General features: G+C 45.7%; 5 protein-coding genes across 5 annotated transcripts; 3 read left to right on the forward strand and 2 right to left on the reverse strand.

Moving 5' to 3' along the window:
* Positions 1 to 11: 11 nt before the first annotated feature.
* On the forward strand, positions 12 to 1,104 carry PGRI_018060 (homeobox domain-containing protein; the record flags this gene model as incomplete). Its single annotated transcript, XM_040789519.1, has 3 exons — positions 12 to 116; positions 179 to 892; positions 961 to 1,104. 3 exons carry the CDS (start codon positions 12 to 14, stop codon positions 1,102 to 1,104), a joined length of 963 nt encoding a protein of 320 aa, XP_040646472.1.
* An 8,709-nt stretch (positions 1,105 to 9,813) lies between these two features.
* On the forward strand, positions 9,814 to 11,828 carry PGRI_018070 (fungal specific transcription factor domain-containing protein; the record flags this gene model as incomplete). Its single annotated transcript, XM_040789520.1, has 5 exons — positions 9,814 to 9,863; positions 9,970 to 10,362; positions 10,416 to 10,829; positions 10,878 to 11,107; positions 11,173 to 11,828. 5 exons carry the CDS (start codon positions 9,814 to 9,816, stop codon positions 11,826 to 11,828), a joined length of 1,743 nt encoding a protein of 580 aa, XP_040646473.1.
* A 675-nt stretch (positions 11,829 to 12,503) lies between these two features.
* Positions 12,504 to 14,486, reverse strand: PGRI_018080 (alpha-amylase; the record flags this gene model as incomplete). Its single annotated transcript, XM_040789521.1, has 10 exons — positions 12,504 to 12,691; positions 12,731 to 12,785; positions 12,847 to 13,087; positions 13,166 to 13,297; positions 13,382 to 13,544; positions 13,615 to 13,843; positions 13,901 to 14,009; positions 14,063 to 14,178; positions 14,230 to 14,268; positions 14,328 to 14,486. The coding sequence occupies 10 exons, from the start codon at positions 14,484 to 14,486 to the stop codon at positions 12,504 to 12,506; spliced, it is 1,431 nt and encodes a 476-aa protein (XP_040646474.1).
* Positions 14,487 to 15,619: 1,133 nt separating this feature from the next.
* PGRI_018090 (glycoside hydrolase family 31 protein) lies at positions 15,620 to 18,793 on the reverse strand (the record flags this gene model as incomplete). The annotated part of the gene is made up of 4 exons (XM_040789522.1): positions 15,620 to 17,303; positions 17,354 to 17,524; positions 17,575 to 17,982; positions 18,060 to 18,793. 4 exons carry the CDS (start codon positions 18,791 to 18,793, stop codon positions 15,620 to 15,622), a joined length of 2,997 nt encoding a protein of 998 aa, XP_040646475.1.
* Positions 18,794 to 20,360: 1,567 nt separating this feature from the next.
* Positions 20,361 to 22,344, forward strand: PGRI_018100 (putative C6 transcription factor (AmyR); the record flags this gene model as incomplete). Its single annotated transcript, XM_040789523.1, has 4 exons — positions 20,361 to 20,473; positions 20,526 to 21,371; positions 21,428 to 21,878; positions 21,934 to 22,344. The coding sequence occupies 4 exons, from the start codon at positions 20,361 to 20,363 to the stop codon at positions 22,342 to 22,344; spliced, it is 1,821 nt and encodes a 606-aa protein (XP_040646476.1).
* Positions 22,345 to 22,592: the final 248 nt, after the last annotated feature.

The following is a 22,592-nucleotide window of genomic DNA, read 5'->3' on the forward strand; positions in this document are numbered from 1 at the left end:
ACACCTTGTCTATGTCACAGTCCCACGAGGTAGACGAAGATACCGACATGGCTATTTCGTATACAACCCAGTCGTCAACCGGACACCCTCACCAAACCCTCCCCTCATTCCGCGAGGTAAGATATACAACCCTAAGTCCCTTTGAGAAATACAACCTGGAATATCTAACATATCTCAGCTCCTTCCCCCCCACCTTCACGATGAAATTGAATCAACCTCCCCGTTCTACACCACACCCCGCCACTCACAAGACCGCCCACCCTCAGGCCACGATATGACTGACCCCCGCTCAATCCCATATGGCAATCAGTCCACCAACATGCCTTACGATTCCCACCGCGAATACACAGTCTCCCGCGGCGCAGAACACCAGCCCCGCATGCCAGATCCCGGTCATCACCACATGCATCTATCCGAGAACGCATCCCGAGGTCCCAGCCCAATTCTACCCCCAATCCACAACCTGGACTCCATGCCTGGCCGGGCAATAAACCCCTCCAGCAAAGGATATTCCGAGCGGGCCCCACGCTCTGATCCCTTCGTCGCGCAGGAATATCGCCATCCCGGACCCACAGTAGCGATGTCGGCTGATCCCCATCCACGCGGCGAGCACTTCGCTGCGCCCATCATGCACCCTCAGTCGCCGTATGGGCATCCTCCTATCGGGTATGCGGATGAGCAGGTGTCACCCCAGATGATGGGACATGCGCAGGGGAATTTTGGAATTATGGGGGATCCGATTGATCCTAAGACGAAGCGGAGACGGGGGAATTTGCCCAAGCCTGTGACTGATATCTTGCGGGCTTGGTTCCACGAGCATCTTGATCATCCTTATCCTAGTGAGGAGGATAAGCAGATGTTTATGACGAGAACTGGGCTTTCGATTAGTCAGGTGAGCACTTTACAACCGGCTTACAATTGGATTTGTGTGAATAGTCCTGCTAATACTTTCATATACAGATTAGTAACTGGTTTATCAATGCCCGCAGACGACAACTTCCTGCGCTCCGCAATCAAATGCGCAGTGCGGATACGGAGTCTCAACGACAGTCACCCTTTAGTGACGCCGATGGATCGGAGCGCTTGCCCTCTCCTCATCACTAGAGCGGCGATGAACCTGGCCCTGGAGGTTCGAGTTTAATACCGGACTTTTTTTTATTATTTCTTCTCATTTTTGGACGTTACACGGCATTCGCAACGGCAGCGTTTTATTCACTTTACGACTGGGAGGCTTTATATTGTTTCACCTACCATTTACGAATCACGGGGTCGAGGATACGGCGAGCTCGATAGACTGGCATCTTTTTCTTTTATTCTATGTTTTCTGTTTCTTTTTTCTTACCTTCCAGTTCTCTGGATTTCACTCTACATGTCGCATTGCCGTCCGGTACGCATACTTTGGTCCGACATTACATTTTGATACCCTTTCTCTTTGGTCGCGTTTACCAAGCGGAAACTTATTTTGTTGGAAATCAACAGGCAAAAGGGGTATGCAACAAAACATGGCAGGAAATCCTACCGAAACATTTGTGATTTACTCTTTGTGATTTCTTTTCTCTCTATGTTGAACCACATTTTACTTTTAAGTACCCCTGGACGAAACCCGCGAAAATTGCATTACCAGGTGTTTAGAGGAACCTCAGCTTTCAAATCTGCAACGTTTTTCCCCCTTTTTTTTTTTTTTCTCTGGCTCTGATAATTCTTCTCTACAAGATCTGAACATCAAATGTCAATACGGAGATACCGAGTAGGCAGATCTCAACCGGGCAACCCGTCCCCACTATATCTCTCCGAAACGTGGACCTGGCTTTAAGTGGCTCGTACCACTTTTTTTCCGGCAATTGATCTCCACCATCCGTGACTCTGGCCATATTTAGAGATACCAGAGACCGATGTTGTCCAATGTTTCCTAATCATTTCCCTAACAGAAAATACAAAGAGCGGTTTTCGGGTGGAAGGAGACGTAGTTTTGGACTGTCACTTTATTTCAAATTGATAGACCCGTAAACTAGTGGATATTCCTATACGGAGGACTCCACCTCATCTGTCAAGATCGACCCCAATTTTGACTTTTTATTTTTCATGACGTCGAGCAAACATCCCCAAACCTCCAGTCTTTGTTCATTTTGACCTTAGAGTTTAGTCTTACTGATATTATAAGCATTGCATTGCATTGAATGTCATGCTTATAAATAGTACAACATACCTCGATCTATACTAACTACGGTTCAGAATTTTCAATGTGAATAACCTAACTTAAACTTCAGCTTTTCGGCCTCTCCGCTATAGTCCCGTTCCCAAAAAGATATGTACAAATCTACAAATCTAAAAATTCCAAAAATCCACATGGACCACTCCAAACCATGGAACCTCTTACTTTACGTACTAGTGTACCACGTGAGATCCAAATTCAATTTGATCGGGGCTTTTCCCAAGGTTTACTCTTGACAGCCATTAATGTACCTATATAAGACTTAATTTGTGGAGGCATATTAATTAAACTTTTACTATGGTACGTTGAGCCACATATGCCACATTGTGGGATTACCTGCCTCTTTGGGACTTTCTTTGTTGCTTCTCAACCCTCCCAGATCCTATTCCGATTCCGAGACATATCCGAAGTCAGTGCAGTTAGAAACTGAGACAGATGAAATTTTCTTTGAGATCATATTACTAACATAGATATGTTGGAGAGGCATGATTCGTACTGTTTCTTGGCACATACAATACTTTTTTGCGATTTTCCCGAGGTATCCCCAGACGATATAATTATGGGGTACAGCACTGACATGATCCTAAAAAGTTTGACAGATCTTAGCCTTTAGCCTTCTTGCCGAGTAGACTTGAATCATTTATAGGGGTGGGTACAATATACGATGTAGGTTCTATACTATACCGCTTAAGAGTACATAGCTTCAAATTTGAGACCTCAGTGAGGGGACTGCAATCCACTTAGTTGAACTCATATTATAAAAGTGATATCCAATGCGCATCCAGGAAGCCAAAAAGAAAAACAGGATTAGGGTTGCAGTTACATCTACTCTGTAATTCTACAAAGAAGCAAATATGCACATCTAGAATGCACGATGTACCTCGACATCATAAAAAGAAAAACCAAAAAGGTGACTACCCCATATCCCTACTCAAACGCTCAATATACAACGTACAACGTACAAGATCCGTACGAACAGGAGGCAACCCCGTAACCAAGTCCCACCAAGGGGCAGCGGATATGCAAGCCACCAACACAAACCCCGACATCTAGTATCTCCAGCGTCCACGACTGGCCGACCGAAGAAGCAAAAATGCACCCAAAAGTCGTGCAGCTTGCATACAACGTACAGATCTTGGTCGACCTCGACCGAATCGTATTCAATGGAAATATCACCCCCTTCCTTACCGTCGTACCTTCGCAACCCTGTCTCTGTCACGATGGACTAATCGTAAGACAAAAACCTTAGCAAACCCCGGTTGCACGCCTGACGGAATCCCGATCCGCCCCACCTCCACCACCCGGCGTTCGGTATCCAGATACGTGCATCCGACCCATCATATAGCGGTGAAATCGGCATCTGACACTTCGTTGTGCAAGTCCAAGTATGCACGTTTGGAAGTATGTTAGGTAAGTACTATGCATTTGCTCCATACTTCCTACATAGTACATAGTATGTTGAGTGCTACGTGTATATGCGTGCGTTTTCCCTCTTGACGCTGGTATGACATGGGCGTTTAGGCCTCGATCTGGGACGTGTCAATCGCAACGTCCCTGCTTGGGGTAGTGTGGGCTCCCTCTTTCCATCAGAGGTATCAGCTGCGGGATTTGTGAGCTGTCTCATGTCAGGATTTGGGTAGTTATCGCGTGTAGATCGGGGTTCGTTGAGTCTCACCGTATACTCCGTACTTCGGAGGACAACGGAACACTTGTTTATGTTGTGCTCCGTACAACGTACATCGTATGTCGGGTGTACGGAGTACATGTTGAATTATTGGATCGGAGATCGGAGTACGCGGAGTAATATAATGATTTGGTTTGATCCACATATTAGATTTCAGTCCTCGCGTTAAAGTGGGAATCGAAATTGAAACACTTAACGCGCCTTGAATACAATGTAATATCTTTTGTTAATCCATTTTTAGATGTTCCTTGCCACAAGCCCACGATCTCGGTTTCGGTCCCGTGCAAGCCTCCCACAAACTATTGAATCTTGTCATATTAATTCCAGATGAATGATCGACAGACCCACCGTTCGACACCTATTATGTACGAGAATCAATAGCGCGGCTTAGTGCTGCGGTTGAATTTTTGACGTTTACACTCTCCCTTTTTAGAGATATCCGCCCAGGGGTTTTGTTTATTTACGGACTAGCGTTATACTTTGTAGACGAGATAGCCGCTTATTTTCTTTGTTGGGCTAGACTATAATTTATATATAAGCCGTCTTTTTAATGCTGTACGTATTGTGTGGGGTCGCGAGCCGGGTGCTCGTGGGTTGATTCATGGGAACTTCGGGATCTTGTGTTCCTATCAGAAACAGAGCTAATGTTGCTTATTCGATTTCGGTCAGGGGTGGCATGACTAGCACGTTGTAGGATGGATTTCATTATTGACATGTCTAATTAAATATATACCTAGATTTCAGGGTTATGCTCCATGGTGCATAACTACCAACCGCTTATCCATTGATTGGCCAATTCAAGCAGTGAGCTATGTATATTAAAAACACCCTTGAAAATATATATAGTTGCCTACGATATCAAGTCACACCTCTATCTGTGCGTCACGGTCCTCTCCTGCCCATTACAGTCATGCAAGGGTAGAAGCAAGCATTAGCGGAATGCATCAGCGAGTCTTTGTGCACAAAATGTGTATGACTTGGACCGCTGGGTGAGGCGTGCTCCACATAATATGCCACAGGAAAGAAAAAAAAAAGGAGAATATATGAGACGTCAGGCAAGTATTTCCATCAACGCGTATCACTTTTCGGGTATCTGGAACCCGGCGCATCTCATTTAGGCACGCTAATGCACACTTCGTTTGATTGGTGTCCGAATGTCTTGTATGTAAGCATGGCATTCAACCTAGCTTCTAGTAGATGAGCCTATTCTAGTGGTTTTCCTATCTAGGCAACTCAATCCGTCGGCTCTCGGCAATGTCCGACGCTAGACTATCTGCTCGTACAAGGGTTGTAGAGTATACGGAGTACTCCGTATCTTGTGCTGAGACATAATTTGTGCTTCTCTTTGCATTTTGTGATATGGCCTTGATATATTCTATGTTTGGGGTCAGGGTTCGGGTCTGTGTGGTTTTTCCTTTGTTACTACATGTGAATATTCAATATCTGAGACTATTGGGATTTATATATATATAAGGTTTCTCTGCCTTAATTACACTCCAACTACGCAGTGTGTCAAAATTTAATTCCTTTGGGGGATAGGGGAAGGCGGCCAGTAGCATTCAACTTGTTGGTTGTCTTTCTCTAGAGCTATGTTCGATGATTCTTCCTCTGGCTATATAATTTGGGCTCAGAGGTCCTTACTGCTGTTCTATTGGTACTTCTTATTTCTCTATCATTTATTTCTTTATCAATGCTGTATGATGCTCGTATGATCCCCTACCCTGTGGCTAAATGCTAGATGGTTTCTGTTGGGGGTACAGTGAGAGGGGGTGGGATGATGACGGTGTAAGATAGATCCGTGGGGTCCTAAAATCTATGAAGTGACAAGTATAAATACTTTGCAATTCTAACAGACAGCATAGCAGACAGCAAGGCTGATATCACAACAGTGTCTGTTAAGATTACATGTTGAACAACTATATCTCGAGCAGCCCAGTACACAGCATGACGTTGTGCAACATATAAAAAGCCATATATCCCCTTCAGCTAATCTTGTGTGATGTCCAGCTAGGGTTCTACTGTGTTTTTTTAGCCAGGTTTAGTATCTCGCTGCGGGTCCTTATATGCAATGGTTTCGGACATCGCCTTTGTTCCCGCATTATTTTATAACACGTCAAGCTTTCCATATATCACTCACATAGCTTTAGATACTTTCTCCTAGCAATAATTATCTTCGCCCAAGGCATTGTTTGTATCCAAGCTTTGTCTAGCTACGAACTGGCATCTTCAACACCAACGATATTTCAATTTTTGTGTACTCACTGACCTTATTTCTGTACTACAACCAAGCATACTGTCGAGGTAGCCTTTCTACCTATGTCAGATATGACCTCTTCTACTCGGTGGGATCAATCTTCTTTTATTTCTCTATCACTTATTCGCTCGCTCTCTAAGTCAGCAAGGATCAGTTTATCGTTTCCATTTCTTTTTGTCTTTTCTGCAAATTATATATAATTGGATCAACGGCCAACCCAATCCACCACGAAACCCTATTAAAATTTCCCCGAAACGAAGGATTAACATTACGGAATGTTAATTACCCCGCAAAATGCAAAATATTGACTTTACAAGCCTCCAATTGCCAAATTATGCGGGGAAAGCCCCCAAAAACCCAAAGTCACGTGAATAATATACGGATATAACCGTGTTTAAGCGTATTTAAGCGGGGTCCACATTCGTTTCGCTTATAGTACACATTTAGGCAAATTTGTTATAACAGCCCGGCCGGCTGGCCCAATGGCAAGGCGCTTGACTACGAATCAAGAGATTGCAGGTTCGATCCCTGCGTCGGTCAATTCTTTTTTTGTATTTTCTTTTTATTTCCCTCATAAAGGCCAAGAAAAGTGTGTGGTGGCTGGGCAGAATTGGGTAGAGAGGTACATGGGAGTGGCGATTTTTTTTGTGAGTCCGTTATACATACCGTGCCAGAGAGGAAAACCAAAAATGCAAGGCGATAAAAGCAGAAAAAGAGAGACAAGATGCTGATCTCAGGGGGAGACATCAGGGGGATGTGCCTTGTGCGCAGCAAGACACAAGAATGACGAAAAGCCTCATATATAAGGCGAATTGTAGGAAACAATATAGGTATAGCACGCAGTCTGACCATGTCAAATATGATGTATGCATAATTGCTAGGGCGAATGACGAGTCTTCCAGGGAATATTCCTAATCAGCTGCGATGTACACGTGTAGACTGTACACATAATCTATACTGTCAACAGTCCTAATCGCTGCGGGGATGCAATATAAAATAAACGTATCTAACTGCAGGTTCAGCATCCACATACTCGAGACATACATATTCATAAACTTAATTTATCAAATGGCGTCTCCTACGGCAAGCCTGGAAACGCCACATAACTTTCAGAGCTAGATAAAACGTGCTCTTGCGACAGTGTATGGATAATAGACACCGGGGTCTCGGGGTCTTCGAGACCCCCGAGGTGCTTTTGTCGTCAACGAATAAATCCCGAACCAGAGATTGTGTCTGAGCTTAAAGCTTATGCATGTCAAACGAGACATATATATGTCGGGCCGGATAAATATACAGCTTTGTAATATGGTTTAGACTACAAAACAATGCTCTGATAGGTGTTGGATCTACAAACATAAGACACGGAGATATTTCCAAATATATGCTGTCAGGCCATATATTTTAAGATAGGGATATCCCATGGAAATGGTCCTTATCTTTGAAATGTACTTATTCCCTGCATGTAAGCGCATCGAGAACGGTGTCTGCCTAGGCATCACAAAAGCCGCCTAGTTTACGAGCCCCTCGGAAACAGAGACGTATTCAGCTTCAGGTGTGGCTTCATGTGGGTTATTCATTGGAGGATTCGTGGTCAGATGGCCCTGCAGGGAAGATGCAGAGAAGCAATAAGGAAAAGGGGGGAAAAATTTCGACCAGCCAATAACGATGTTTAATATGTGCTTGATCTGACTGCATTTGACCCCACGTCGATTCAATAAGAGGGGTCCACGGGTTGTGGCTTTCTGTAGCTTCCGCTTCCGTTTACGCGCCGTGATGAGATTGCTCATCTGTGCCGTTGAGCGGGAAATATACTTTCTCAGTATCATTATGCGAGACATGTCGATACATGATCGGCATATCTATATAGACCTGATTCAAGAAAGAAAAGATAAGGTAACCAAATGATGTTTATGTGATTCATTTTATTAGTTCGGTACTGAGACCGGCACTTTAACCTCAAACCTATATAACTATAACGCCATATCGGTGATTCTAACCATATGTTCACCTTAGGCGTTGGAAACCGCATCGCCGAGTCTCTGGGCAATCTTGATCGACCAAACACCGCAACGCCAGTCAAAAAGTTTTACGCAATAATAAACTTAAACGATACAGCTCGCATAATGCAGCTCAAACAGGGATCCCGATAGCAAATTATACCGAGGTGAATGTCGGTTGGTTCGTTGTCAATGGCTTCACTAGCCCGTCGATTACCCCAGAATTCAACGGGCCAAGCAATCCAAATTCAACAAATAACTTGGAATTAGATATTAAAATTTAATCTGACCGCTTCTTTATCCGAGCCTCCCGCGTTCCAGATACAAGACCAAAAAAGAACACTAAGACCCGGAATGGTAGGAAATAAGCCCCGTGCATGAAAGTTATATTGCCTAAAGTGGATCTTTCAGAAGTGAAAACAAAAAAAGATACCTCGGGTGAATTCTCTTCGGGTGAATTCAGTCGATTCTTCCGCATCGCCACTCAAAATGGCGCGATTGGGATTTTGACTAAGGTTGCATCCGCTTCCAGGGCTATGTTGATCTTTTTTAATGTGTAGTAAGACATTCTTAATCTTAAGATCGGCACTGTCAAAGTTCCTATCTTCATTCAAATTTTTCAAAGATTTGAAGGATATTTACCTAAAAAGTAAGAAATGGCTGAAAAGTTGCGATATCAGGATTCTCCCAGGATTAAATAAAGCCATTTAAACTGAGATACCCGTAGTTAAGCGGACCTAAAAAACTTACAAGGTAACATCGTGACTTTCAAGGCTGATAGGCATTTATTTTTGAGACATTGCACATGTTAACCAATGATTTCTCTTAGTTCTTTCGCCTCTTCTTTCCCCCCCACTTATGATCCTGAATCCTTTCAAATGATAAAAAAATATAATGCCAAGTCATACAGGGTCTATTTGTCTAGATCGTTTTATAAAAGTAAACGGTTTAAATTAGGAAAGGATCTCTTAACTATCAAAAGATGATTATCAAAAGTCAAAAAAATGAACGTATCAAGTATAGATCGTGCCACTCAAACCCCTTTCAAATCACCCCTCCCCTACGGTTCTCGTCGGAGAATTAAAGGACAGGGGTCTAGTCAATGCGACATTATCAACCCCTCATGAAGCTGCACCGACAATCGCTACCTTTCTAGAAGGTCGGGAAATTTCTCAGATTGGTGGATGCAGACACGATTACCCCAGGTCCGCCATGGGCCGCTATATATCCACCATAAGTATGTACCTGCGCGTTCGATATCGTCAGTAATCAGTGTCTTGTCGCAATTGGTTAAGATACTCCTAAGTCTGATGACCCGCTATTATAAGGCTTGGATCTCCCTGATAGACAATAAATGATCTTCAGGTTTTCTTTTGGTTTTGGGCTTTTAAGGGTCCAATTGTTGATCATTGATCCTTCCTTTTCTTTTCCACCTCTTTCTTGTCGATCAGACAATTATTTAGTATACCCACAGTAACCCATTTCAACTTCAATGCAATGACGAGAACCGGCCCTACAAATAATTCTATCGCTTGGGAAACCAAGAACATTCTTCCAGACGATGGCAGAATTGACTCGGTCGCATGTCAAGATTCGAGGCCAAAAGGGCGCATTCGACGTTCAATGACTGCTTGTAATACCTGTCGGAAGCTCAAGACTCGTTGCGATGTCGATCCCCGTGGACATGCTTGCCGTCGCTGTTTGTCACTTAGGTTGGTTTGCCTGTTTTTATTGACTTTTGACATATAAACCGTTTATTTGCTTTATTATTATTTTTTTTGGAGTTCCTAGTTTTTTCAAAATGCTGACTATTGTCAAAAAGGCTTGAATGTGAGCTTCCCGAGACAACAGAGCGGTTCCAAGACAATGCATCCACCTGGTCTGATGCTACCGCCATACCATCAATTGAGGAACGGCTTGTGTCCCTCGAACGAGGAATGGGGGAGATGATACATCTGATGCGACAGATGGTGAACCGCTCTCCCAGCATGCCCTGCAGCACAACTTCACAGGCTAGAAGCAACAGCATAGATGGAACATCCTCAAGTGATAGCATGTCCTCATCTTTCTATCCGCTCAAGCCCGCACAACTCATTCGAGACCTGCAAGCCGAATGTTTCGGCGAAAGAGATAATTTCTCCGATGCTGACCTTCTCGGAGATATCGTCACTCAGGGAATCGTAGATTCCAAGCTTTCCATGAAATTGATTGAACTGTGTGTCTGATTGTTTGTCTATCAGCGGATCTCCATGCTAATGCTCTAACTAGTTTCATCGAGTATTTTGGCCATTGGGTCTCAATAAATCATTCTTCCAGCATTCAGCGGTCGAATACACTGCTTTTCAATACTGCATGTCTTCTAGCCTCGCGATATCTGCCTGGCCTACCACAACAAACTGTCCGCGATATCTCACTCCATGTACAACATGCCGTGGCGAAGGTGTTGTGGAAGCCCCCACCAATGACAAGCGATATTCTGCAGGCGTTGACATTGCTTTGTCTATACTCTACTTCTATTCACAAAGAAGGACTGATGGATGACTGGTTACTGAGCGGCATCTCGATTAACCATGCCCTAATCACTTTTAACTTCCTCAATACCTTGCCTGGGGACAGTCTAAATCCAGATGAGTTGTTTGCTCAGTTGCGTTTGTGGAATACACTCTGTGCAACCCAGCTACAGTATGTTCTATCCAAACCATTCGATATACAATCTCTAACATCAAATAGTTCTGCTCTTGCAAATGGCCGCACCGTCAATATCCAACAACAATACATCGACCAATGTCCCCGTATCCTAGAACACGCAGGAGCCACAGCAGAAGACGGAAGAATCGTCGCAGAAATTCAATTATACCGCATCGCCCTCCAACTCCAACACAGCCAGCACCGCCTCCAATTCGCAGAACCTGAATACGAAGAACTGGAGCGCTGGAAAATGGAATGGGCACACCTCCTAAGTACATCCTCCCACATCCCCCCTACGCCAATCTCAACCCCAAACCTAACAACTATACCCCAACAGCCACAAGCGAAGAATCCACCCTTAACCTAAACCTCTGGTTCTGCCAACTCCTCCTCCACCGAACTGCCGCCCGCCTCCAACCCGACAGCGAGCGCCTAGCCCCGGAAATATGCGGCACTGCCCGCCTAATAATAACCCAGTTCCTCCAAACCCGCTTTACCTCCGCCCCCGCTCTAATAGACCACGTCTACTTCATCGTCGGCTATGCCGCCCTCACCCTTTGCGACTATACCCTCTCCGACCCATTAATCAGCCAAGTCCGCGGCTTCCTACTACACCTCGCCCCGGGCGGCGACAACCTCTCATACCGGATCGCGTGTATTGTCGGCGAAGTACAGCGACGATACTCCGAGGCCACAGCTGTTGTGGCTAACGGGTCTCATTCGTCGTCGCCGGTTGCGGAGGTTAAGAGCGTGCAGATGTTTGGTCCGTCCCACCATCGTCCTGGCATGGATCTCTCCCAGCTTATGTCAGGTGCGGAGGGACTTGATTCCCTCGTTGAGGGATATAACTGTCTTGAGCAGATGATGCCTGGGTATACAGCCTCGCAGCCTGGGTTTGAGGCACCGGACTTGTTTCATCAGTCTCCTGGAACTGGTGTTACTGGTGGGGCTATGCCTGTTGGCCTGGTGCCGAGGGCGTTGCATGATTGGTGACGGGATTTCGGGGTTTGGATTGTGGGGCTTGGGTTTTGGTTATAGATTAATTGGCGGTGATATGGGTCCATCTCTAGTTGATAATGAGGATATGTTAGTTATGTGTGTTCTTTTGGCGCAGGATCGCAGTAGCAAAAGCACAAATGGAAGTCATGACTTATTCGCTAAGGCTTTGTTTTGTGGTTTATCCAAGTAGTACATCTATTTACTTAGTAGTACACAGTGTAATTAACACATGAAGGGAGTCATACATCAGGATTCAGGAGTACGAAGAAATGCATCGCCTGATCCTAAGATCGGGCCTCACGAGTAGTTATCATGTGAATAGTACTCCGTACCCTAGTTGATGGTGCCACTACTCCCGCCTTTTCTTGTTTTAATTGTGGATTTTTAGAGGGCTTGGGCTCTAATTCTATTTCTTACTCTATCAATGGCACCTAACTAGTCAGTCATGTTAGTTATCCTGGCTTACGTACGGGTAGTGGCTGATCTGCCACACTCTCAACACAATCCAATTAAACACCAATTCGATATATGATATAAAGTTGATAATTCATTCGAACCTCGTCTATTCCAACAAAGCAAAACGAAGAATATATATCTATCAAGAGCCCCCAAAGAGCAAACAGCCAAGTCCGGTATCGATCAGATCGACCAATATTCCAAACCCCAAGTCTACGAGCACAGACTCGAGCCCTTGAGTAGAGAAGTCGGTAGCAAGATCCTCGGCTCTCCACCCGCCATAGGAACAGGAACATCCCCACCCTCAGCAACAGTAACACTGGCACAGGATACAATCTCCGTCAACTTATCACCAGCCTTGAAACCAGTCTTAGGAATTGAAAGCGAGTACTCTTTACCTCCTGCACCGAGATTAGTCAGGACGGTAATTACCTGCTCACCATCATAGCCCTTCCGCATGGCGATGGTATTGTCATCTTTGTAGATTGGGTAGTTCTGTGAAAACCGAGTTAGCTTCTTTTTCCTTCTCTCTGAGACAAAAGAGACAAGAACATACCTGGTAGGTAGTGTAGTTAGCACCCTTCGCAATTGCCTGGTTTCTAGCACCATTGGCCTTCGCAATGAGCTTGTACAGTTCACTATCTGTTTTGAATCCAGACAGCCACAGAGCCTCGCGATTAGCTGGGTCCGCGCCGCCGCTGTAGTGCTGTTCCTGTCCTGCGTAGACAATAGGGATGCCGTCTGCCATGATGTTGAAGGTGGCTGCATTCTTGGCGAGGGAAATATCGTCGGTGACGCTGGATCCCGAGGGAAAGAGATTAGCTTCTAGACATATAGAGTGGATTATTATTTAACTTGATGGAATTTGCACTTACGAGGCGAAACGTGGGTTGTCGTGGTTTTCCACGAAATTTCCGAGAAGGCTTGGATCCTTGCAGGTCGATTTAACTGTGTTGATCATGTTGTATAGGTCGGCCATGTTTCCTGGCTTAGTCGATTGGAAGGCTCTGAGGAGTGGGTAGTAGCTTTCATGAATTAGCTTTGGCTTTCCCTGTGTATCTGGTAAAATTCATGGGAAAGTGGGATCTCACATTGGATAGTTGAGAACTCCGTCCATTACCTCCTGGTATGGACAGGTGTAATCAACGTCGCCGTTCAAGACCTCTCCTACACAGTAGACGCCAGCGGCTTTGTTGTAGCCGGGCCAGAAGTCTTTCTGGACATGTTTGACAGTGTCAACACGGAGACCGTCAACTATATATTGGTTAGTCTCTATATGGTGATATCTTTGTCGAATTGAGGAGTTCTAGAGATAGCAACTTACTCGAGTAGTCGGTAACGAGTTTCTTAACCCAATCATACCAAATCTTCTGCACATCCTTGCTCTGTGTATTCAGATCCGGTAGGGAAACAGTGTTATCGCCAAGCCAGCAGTTTTGCGCCATGTTGTCATTGTTGTAATCGGTGATTGGGCAATAAGGGTGGAAATACTTCGCATCGTTGAAGGGTTTGAATTTGGAGTAATCGACGCTAGTGCCTGCGCCATCATAGCCCTTTTGTCCAATATAAGTCAGTCACACATATAATTTGATTGGGATAATTTAACTTACCATGTGGTTTGCTACGACATCGACCATGAGATACATGTTGCGTTTATGCAAAGCCGCAGCGAGGTCCTTGAGATCGTCGGCAGTTCCATAGTTTGGATTCAGAGAATTGCTTATATTTGGTTAGTACGGTGTTAGATATTCAACTGTCTTTGCGATACTCACATGTCCTGCTGCCAGTATCCGTGATAGGCCTCTCCATACTTGGTGTCCTCGGTCAATTGACCGGTCACAGGAGTGATCCAAATGGCCGTGAAGCCCATTCCTTGGATGTAGTCCAGCTAATAGATTGGTCAGATGAATGATATATGAATACTTAGAGTGTTACTGACTTTATCTATGATTCCTTTCCATGTTCCGCCACAATATTTCTATTCAGTACAGTTAGCTATCTTAGTATCACAGAGTCAATACCTAGATATAAACCTACTCTATCAGCGGTGTTACAGGCAGCGGTAGTCGATCCATCAGTTCGGGCAAATCGATCAGTGACCATGAAGTAGATCGACTGCGAGCGCCATTCAGCTGGAGTTGCAGCAATGGCAGTGCTAGCCAAGCCGGCAAGCCAAGCAAATCGTGTAAGAAGCATATTGCGGTAGATGTTTCAATAGACAAATGAGATGATAGTCGTTTAGTAACGGGATACTCAAACTGCACTGCCAAGGACCAAAAGCAATATATACAACGGCTATTCCGTAGACTAATAGCAGTCTCGGCGATCAATAGCCGTTAGGATCGGACTCCGAAATGAAGTACAGGCTTAAGCCAATAAACGCCAAAAACTCAGATGAAGATCTTCACAGATGCAACTGCGCAAATAAAAAGATAATCCCTCTAATGCCTGTCCGCAGCTACAGCAGAATCAAATACGAGACAATCAAACATAGAGAGAGGTCTGAATGGCCAAGAACCCCGTATTTAATTAGCAGGGTGATCTTCCAAAGTAAAAATATGATCCTTCAGATCTAATTCGTCACATTCTGACTCTCGCCAGCCCTGTCGGACAAATCCCGAAGTTACATGCATAACCTTGAGATAAATAGATTGACAAGGTACCGGCATGTGTTAATTAAACAATCCCTGTAAAATCCCCTGACACGTTGGCCGATTCAGCATGTGCGGGGAGTTGGACCCCTAATTTGCAGGGATCCCTGAAGAGGGTTGCAATGGGCTAGCCCGTTTTATTTGTCGATCTTCTACGGAGTATGTCGATCTTCTATTAAGTTCCGGAATTTAGTCGGACGCGATGTTAACGGTGACAGGGATAATTTAGGTTATATACCCTGTAGTATACGAGGTATAGAAGTGAGACATACGGAATAGGAAACTTACATATATCCGTGGCTTCACAATTCGGCCCGACAAGGGAACAGTCTGTGCTTTGGATAGACCATTCGTGAATATGACAGGAATATCATGTCTCTATTCAGCTGAAACTACATGGAGTCATATATGGCGATCTATGCCAAGTATGGGCTTAATTTCGAGTTTGAGTACCATAATCATCAGCTTACTTTGCATGTGGCCCTATGTCTCTTTGGTAGTTTTTTAGATGTGCTATTTTCTAGCTCCCTTAGTTTTAGATAGTAAGACGGAAACAAGGAAATGAAGATGTTGCAAAGACAAATTATTCCATTATGGGCGTTAATCATTAGAGCTGAACCTGACTGCCGTTGGGATAAACTATGGCGAAGATAGCACACTCCATAAAACATTCACAATCTACCACTTAAGGGTCCAGTTCTCACTGAAAGCACCCTCCTTAGTCAAATTCTGCAAACCACCAACAGACAACACATGCGAAGTAGCATTGTAATGCACCCCAGAATCCGGCACAGGCTTACCATTAAATCTAACATTGCCAGGCTCCTCAGACACACCAAGAACAGTAACAGTAGCAAGAGGGTTTGATTCCTCCCAGTTACCCTTTGCCTTGACACTCAAGCTGGACCCCTTGACCCTGAAAGCAACATCAAGTATTTCATCTGGGACATTGCTCTCTCCGTCATCGAGATACAACTGACCCGAGGCAGTGGAGCTGCCACTGAGCGCAACAAGTAAAGACCAGGGCGTGCCACGGGTCTCCTTCGTAGTCAAAGCTGGCTCCTGCATCGGCAAGATGCTGCCTCCACGTACGAAAACGGGGATATGGCCAAGTGGGGCGGGAATGGTGGTGTTCACACCGGGCTTTGCGTCCACGGCTGTCTGGTTGTACCAGTCATACCAAATCTCGCCGTTCTTGACTCCCGGGAAGACACCCTTGACGGAGGTGGCTTGGGGGGCGAGTACGGGAACGACCATGATAGAAGGACCGAGGAGGAACTGGGTGTCGACTGCGGCGAGGGAGGGATCTATGGGGAATTCCCAGGCCAGGGCGCGCATGACGGTGGATCCGGTTGTGTGGGCTTCGTGGAAGAGGGTGTAGAAGTAAGGGAGAATTGCGTAGCGGATCTTCATGGCGGATTTGGTGGCAGCTGTGACGGATTCCCAGATGTAGGGCTCTTGGGGGATTGCAGAGAGGGTGTTGTGGTTGCGATAGAAGGGGAAGAAGGCCGATAATTGCATCCAGCGGTTGCAGAGTTCCTCATCGGTGTTGCCGTTGAAGCCGCAGGTGTCAACACCGAACATGGGGATTCCGAAGAGGGAAAATGAGAGGGCTTGGGGGATGGAGAAGAACATGAATGCCCATCTCGAGGCGTTGTCGCCACCCCAGTGGCCGGCCCATTTACCAGATCCTGCAAATGTTGAGCGACCGATAATGAAGGGACGCTTCTTTTCGTCGACCTTCAGTAGGCCATGATAGGTCGCATTGAGGATTTGGTGGCCGAAGAGGTTGTGCACATCATATTCTTGGACGCCATCGGAGTGAGTGGCATTTGGGGACACGGCGTGCGAGCTAAGGTCGTGGCCACGCTGATCGTGATTGATCACATATGGTGGATGGTTGATGTTGCGTACTCCCGGTGTGGGTGTTGTCCGCAGATAAGAAGTAGACGAAGATGTAGAGCCGCCAGTTGCAGCGGCAGCAGCCTGGCTGGACGACGCTGCAGACGCAGCAGCAGCTTCGGTCTTGTTACTGATCTCGAATCCTTCCGGATAGTCATAGATGACGTTGCCAGGCTCTCCGGGCAGGGAGAACGAAGGGTGAGCTGGATTCATACTAAGATTTCCAGATCCACAGCTGCCAACGCAGAAGGAAGAAACCTCATTCATATCAATCCAGATGCCATCAATGGCCATCTTCTTTTGCCAGATAGCGATTTCTTTTGCCCAGAAATCCCCAGTCTTGGGATTGTGCCAGTCCGGGAAGACAGTGTAGCCGGGCCAGACAGCGCCAATATACTCGCTTCCATCGGGATTCTTTAGGAAGACGTCATCCTTGTGTCCGCGGGTGTAGGTATCATAGCTGAGTACAAATTAGTATTATTTCTGTAGGATAGGCTTGGTGAAACTTACGCATCAGAGGCGTTATTAGGGTTTGGAATGTAGATAGCCGCATCTATAATGGGGACATAGTGACGGCCACTGCTGTGCAGCTTCTCTAGGAACTCTTCGCCCTCACTGTAGGGATAGCGATATTGATCGTTGTCGAAGTCACGGTAGCCATGCATATAATCGATGTCATTCCTAGCCATGTTAGAACTTGCTCGAACCATCGAAAGGGGGAGTCAATTTACCAGATAGTCTCAAGAGGGATTTCAAACTTCTCAAAGTTGGCGACAACTTCTTCAAGCTCAGTCCAGTTATTGTAGCCCCAGCGGCACTGGTGAAAGCCAAGAGTAAAGTACTGCTGCAATGCTGGCAAGCCAATGGTACTCAACTGGTAGTTCTTGGTCACATCCGCTTGGCTAGGACCCGAGTAGAAAGTGAGATCAATACTACCTCCCAGGGTGCGCCACTTTAGTCCCTCAGGATTCATGACAACTTCTTGACCATGTGCATTTCTAGAGAAGACACCGTGGGAGAAGGAAACATAGTTTTTGGACTGATCGGCCTTGTCACTTGCAACGAGGGTGTGATGACCCTTGCGGTCAACCTCATAGTAGCGAGTGTCTAGATAGAAAGGCTGAGAGCCGTAAAGATTGCTGGTAATAGTAGTTAGTATGCAGAACAAAAGTAGTACAAGTTAGGGGGATAATGGGGGTCTGGGAATAAAACTCACTCATCAATTGGGTCACCAATATCCGACGCATAGAGAGTCAAAGTGAGGTTGTTCAAGAGGCGCAGCTGCTGAATGTGCTCTCCAATGCCATACAGATTATAATCCTTGGGCAAGGAGGTAACAAACTCAATAAACTGGTTCTCAAAGACCAAGACCGAGCCAGTGGTATCGAAGATCGCATCACGGGTAGCCTTGCGGGTCACCTGAAAATGGAAAGAAGGTTCATTCGACCAGGTGATCTCAAGATCACTATGCTTCTTTGAAGCATGACGATCGGAACTGGGTCGGGGAACGACATGTTCATCCAACACGAACCAAGAAGAGTTTGAAGAATCAAGATAAGTCGGGACGATTTGAACGTTAAGGCGGTCATTAGCAAGGTACTCGATGGAAAAGTCCAACGAGTCTACATCGGTGCCGTAGACATTGCATGGCTTTCCAGCTAAGGTCAGAGTAGCGGTCAAACCCCGAGCAGACTCCTTGACATTCGAGGCCTTGTAGCCGGGACAAACCGACTGTGCATCGACGGCTTCGGGATCCTCAATATTGGCAATCAGGTCTGCGGCAACATCGGCACTAGACGGAATGGTAAATTGGGAGTATTTTCCCGAAGAAGTCGAAGAAGCGACAGAGTGAGACCCCGAACCCACAGTGGCAGAGGTTGAAAAAGCCCCATAGGCTACTGGCAAGAGACAAGCCCCAGCAAGAAGGGTCTTCATTGTACCCATGGTCATTTCCTTGTGATTGTTTGGTAGATCAGGGGGATCTTTGTCTCATATAATTATATCCCACCTTGTTTTTATAGGTTGAGCGGAACCGTCCGTTGTACAGGGTAGTACAGCACATACACTACATGAAAATGCAGGAATCCATATGCCGACCCCGAAATAAGATGAATTTCCGCTGATTATCCGATGCACTCATATCCCGAGTGGCTGAATGTGGTTGTGGGGTTGGTCAAGCTTTCAAGCTAAAGAAAACTAAGGGGCTGAAATGCGGAGAGGTCGAGACCTGGGCTGTACGGAGTACGGGAAAACGTTCTGTACATGTATAATCTACAATATACTCCATATACTCCGTACACAGAAGAAGGGTATGAGGGTATGAATTGTATACATTTTAGATAAAATTTACAAATGTCTACATAGAAATATCTCTAAAGAACCAGTTCGTGAGAACAGCCCTGCAATATCATGACTATGAAAACCGCCGATCATTATATGGATCACGCCATTCTAGCCTGATGATTGGCTAGTTGTCCGATAAATGCCCGTCTACTTAGGTAGCTATATTCTGGAATTGACAGGAATCTACTCCGTACTCCGGACTTACTCGAATATTATGATCTCATAAATCTATGCTTAGCCACGGTGAACCATTTCTCTCTAGTGGAGAATATAACAACGGCATGCCCGGATGTTTGAACGTTTACGGATCTTGGAGTAACCCTCAGATTCCCGAATTATTGACATCAATAACTATACGATAACTACATCAAAGTATACAAAGTATACAAACTATATCAAACTATACAAACTATACAAACTATAAGTATAGGTCTACGGAATCAACCATACCGTAACTATGCACTTTAAGTATGCATACAACATAGAAGGAAATAAGTTAACAATCGGGAAGCCGAGAAGGAACAAAAGTCACCTCGGTACTCCGTTCTCTCCGTATAGGGTGGACCACTATTAAATTAAATCAAGCCATAAAGAGATTGATTGGATATCAAGACACGAAACGGAGATAAATGCTCAGCGTGGCCTAGTGGTGCCCACTTCATACTAAACGGGTTAAAGGGGGCGAGAAAATCCCGCATCTTTGATCTTCCAAGGTTATTTCTGAATGTTTCAAAGGACCGAATAGGCCCCGAAAGGCATCTCGCCAAGGAGAAACTTTGCTTACGGGCCGACATGTGGAATCCTTTATTAATCTTAGAAGATCATAAGGATATATCTTAAATGAAGTCACTCAATGTGTCAAACTTGATGATGATCATGGTGATCATGAGGTTCTTTTTCTTGTACCTTTTGTACCTTTTGTACCTTTATATTCTAAAGACTGAGGGGTATTGTCAAGAAATAGAAGTCGGCCCGAGACATCTAGAAGAATAACTATGCAAGTAATATCAAAAATGAAGCATAACGCCAACGCAGGGGGCCTTTGCGGGGTCTCTTTCCTTTCTGCCCCCCGCGCTTCCCCAGGTTTCTAATTTTTTTTATTATAATGTGCTACACCCCGGGCGAAGAAAAAGTTCTCCAGATGAAACCATAACTTTTTTTTTTAAACCCTAACATGAACTTCAACTTTACTGAGTCTGGTCAAGACTTAGCAAACAATGTCCACCAAACAATCAAAGCCGAAACAAGCATGCGACAACTGTCGCCGTCGCAAAATAAAATGTTCCCGTGAACTACCTTGCGATAAATGTCAACGGCTACTTCTCTCTTGCTCATATAGCGATGTTCTTCGTCGCAAGGGGCCTAAATTCCGCACTTTATATCCTCTAGCCCCGATTCACCCTCTCTCATCCCGACCCGATCCTCCCGAGAGTCTGTATCCCGAGGATGCCAGCACCGGTGAGATCCCGGATTACCAATTCAACTCGCCCATTTCGCCAGGGTTTATAATCTCAGACTCGCAGTTCTCAGGCCAGGACTTTTCGGATACTTTTTCCCACTTGCCGCCTCCGGATCTTGTCTCGTCTCCGAGCTCCACGGACTCAAATGTGGAATCTGCCATTGGCTATGGCTATGGATATGCGAGACCGGCCGCCCGCCGTCTCTCACCACAGATTCTGCTCGTCCATGTCAATATCTACCTCAAGTACTTGTTCCCGATTATGCCAGTGGTCCGAGGGGACCAGCTCCGGCAAGATTGCCAGCAGCCCGGCCAGCTGTCTGCACAGCGGTATGCATTTTTGGCGTCGCTGTGTGCAGCTACACATATCCAGTTGAAACTGGATGGGCCGACACCTGTGTCGGATCCTGCGCGTTTTCACAATATGAGCATCGGGGACGGACACTCGTTGATGTCTGGGGAAGATCTTCTTGCGGAGGCCGTGCGGGCGCGGCGGGACTGTGATGTCTTAGAAGAACTTAACACGGAGTCACTTTTGACTTCGTTCTTTCTGTTTGCCTCGTATGGGAACCTTGATCGTCAGGATCAGGCTTGGTTCTTTTTGTGCCAGGCTACCTCATTTGCATTTACACTTGGTTTGCATCGCGAGCAGACGTATGCAGAGTATGAGGTTGAAGAAGCGGAGGAAAGACGGCGTGTGTTCTGGCTTTTGTTCATCACAGAGAGGTAAGTCGTGAAGGATCAATGACGGGTTGGACTGGTGCTAATTTATGCATCGACAGAGGTTATGCTCTCCAGCAAGCGAAGCCAGTTATGCTGCGCAACTCAATCCACAAGCCTCAAGTCCTGTGTTCAGAAGATCCTATCCTGGCTTACGGATTCATCAACCTCATCAACATCTTTGAGAATCTCACCCCGAACCTTTATGATTGGATATCTGCCGGTGGCGGAGATGGCATCTTGGAGAAGCCACCAACCTCTGCCATCCAATCTAACCTGTGCAAGGCTATCTCCCTAGAGGGGGTCCTTGAGATCCAGCAGGTTGATATCTTGATCACGCAACAGTGGCTGCAGACAATGATGTGGAAACTGTCTATGAGCCATGCCACACAGCCTGCTTCGCGTGACGATGCAGTTTTGCCATTTCACCTTCCAGTGATGGTGGGTAAATCCGTGATGAGCGTGATTGGTGCTGCATCGCAGGGTGCTGTTGATGCGCATGGGATTGGAATGGTATGTCAGCCCGAGCTGAAGTTGCTTGCTTGTATACTAATTTTGGATGTTATAGGAACAAAAACTCTTTGATCTAGGGTCGTCCGTCGCGGATGTCACAAGATCTCTTGGACCAAAAGCCGTCCATAGACTGGCCGAGTCAATTATTGATCCAAACGAGTTGCTGTGGGGTATACTTCACACGCTTTCTCAGATACGTGGTTCGCCTTCGTACCTTTTCCCTACATTTCTCGATCGTTGCAGAACCGTGCTGGGACTCGACTGCAACATCACCACGGGGAATTTCCTCCCTATACTCGGTGCTGCTGTGCCAGATCAGCTGGCTTCCTGGTCTGGACAGCATGTCTGGGATTACGCTGCTAGTGCAAAGGATATCGAGATCCATGATAACAATGGCCAAGCTGAGTCAGCCCCTCATGCGCATATGCCGCAGCAATTGGGCTTCGAGAATTGTCTCTTGGGATAATGTGCATCTTTGCCGACTGTATTGAATTTGGGAAATGGGTTTCTTTTGTTGTATGATACCACTTGGATTTTTATAGATGGATGTTTATGATATGTATGCAGAACTGAATTATAGAACATGATCAATGCCTCAATGCATCAACTCCATTGCTGTTGTGTAGTCGATGTACATCGTAGCCGAGGATCTCATAGCTTCTGAGCAGCAGTCAAACTGTCTTGGCATGTTTGTCTCGGTATCTCCAATTTGGT

Source organism: Penicillium griseofulvum, assembly GCF_001561935.1.
Source record: "Penicillium griseofulvum strain PG3 chromosome Unknown contig_80, whole genome shotgun sequence".
Lineage (NCBI taxonomy): Eukaryota > Fungi > Ascomycota > Eurotiomycetes > Eurotiales > Aspergillaceae > Penicillium > Penicillium griseofulvum.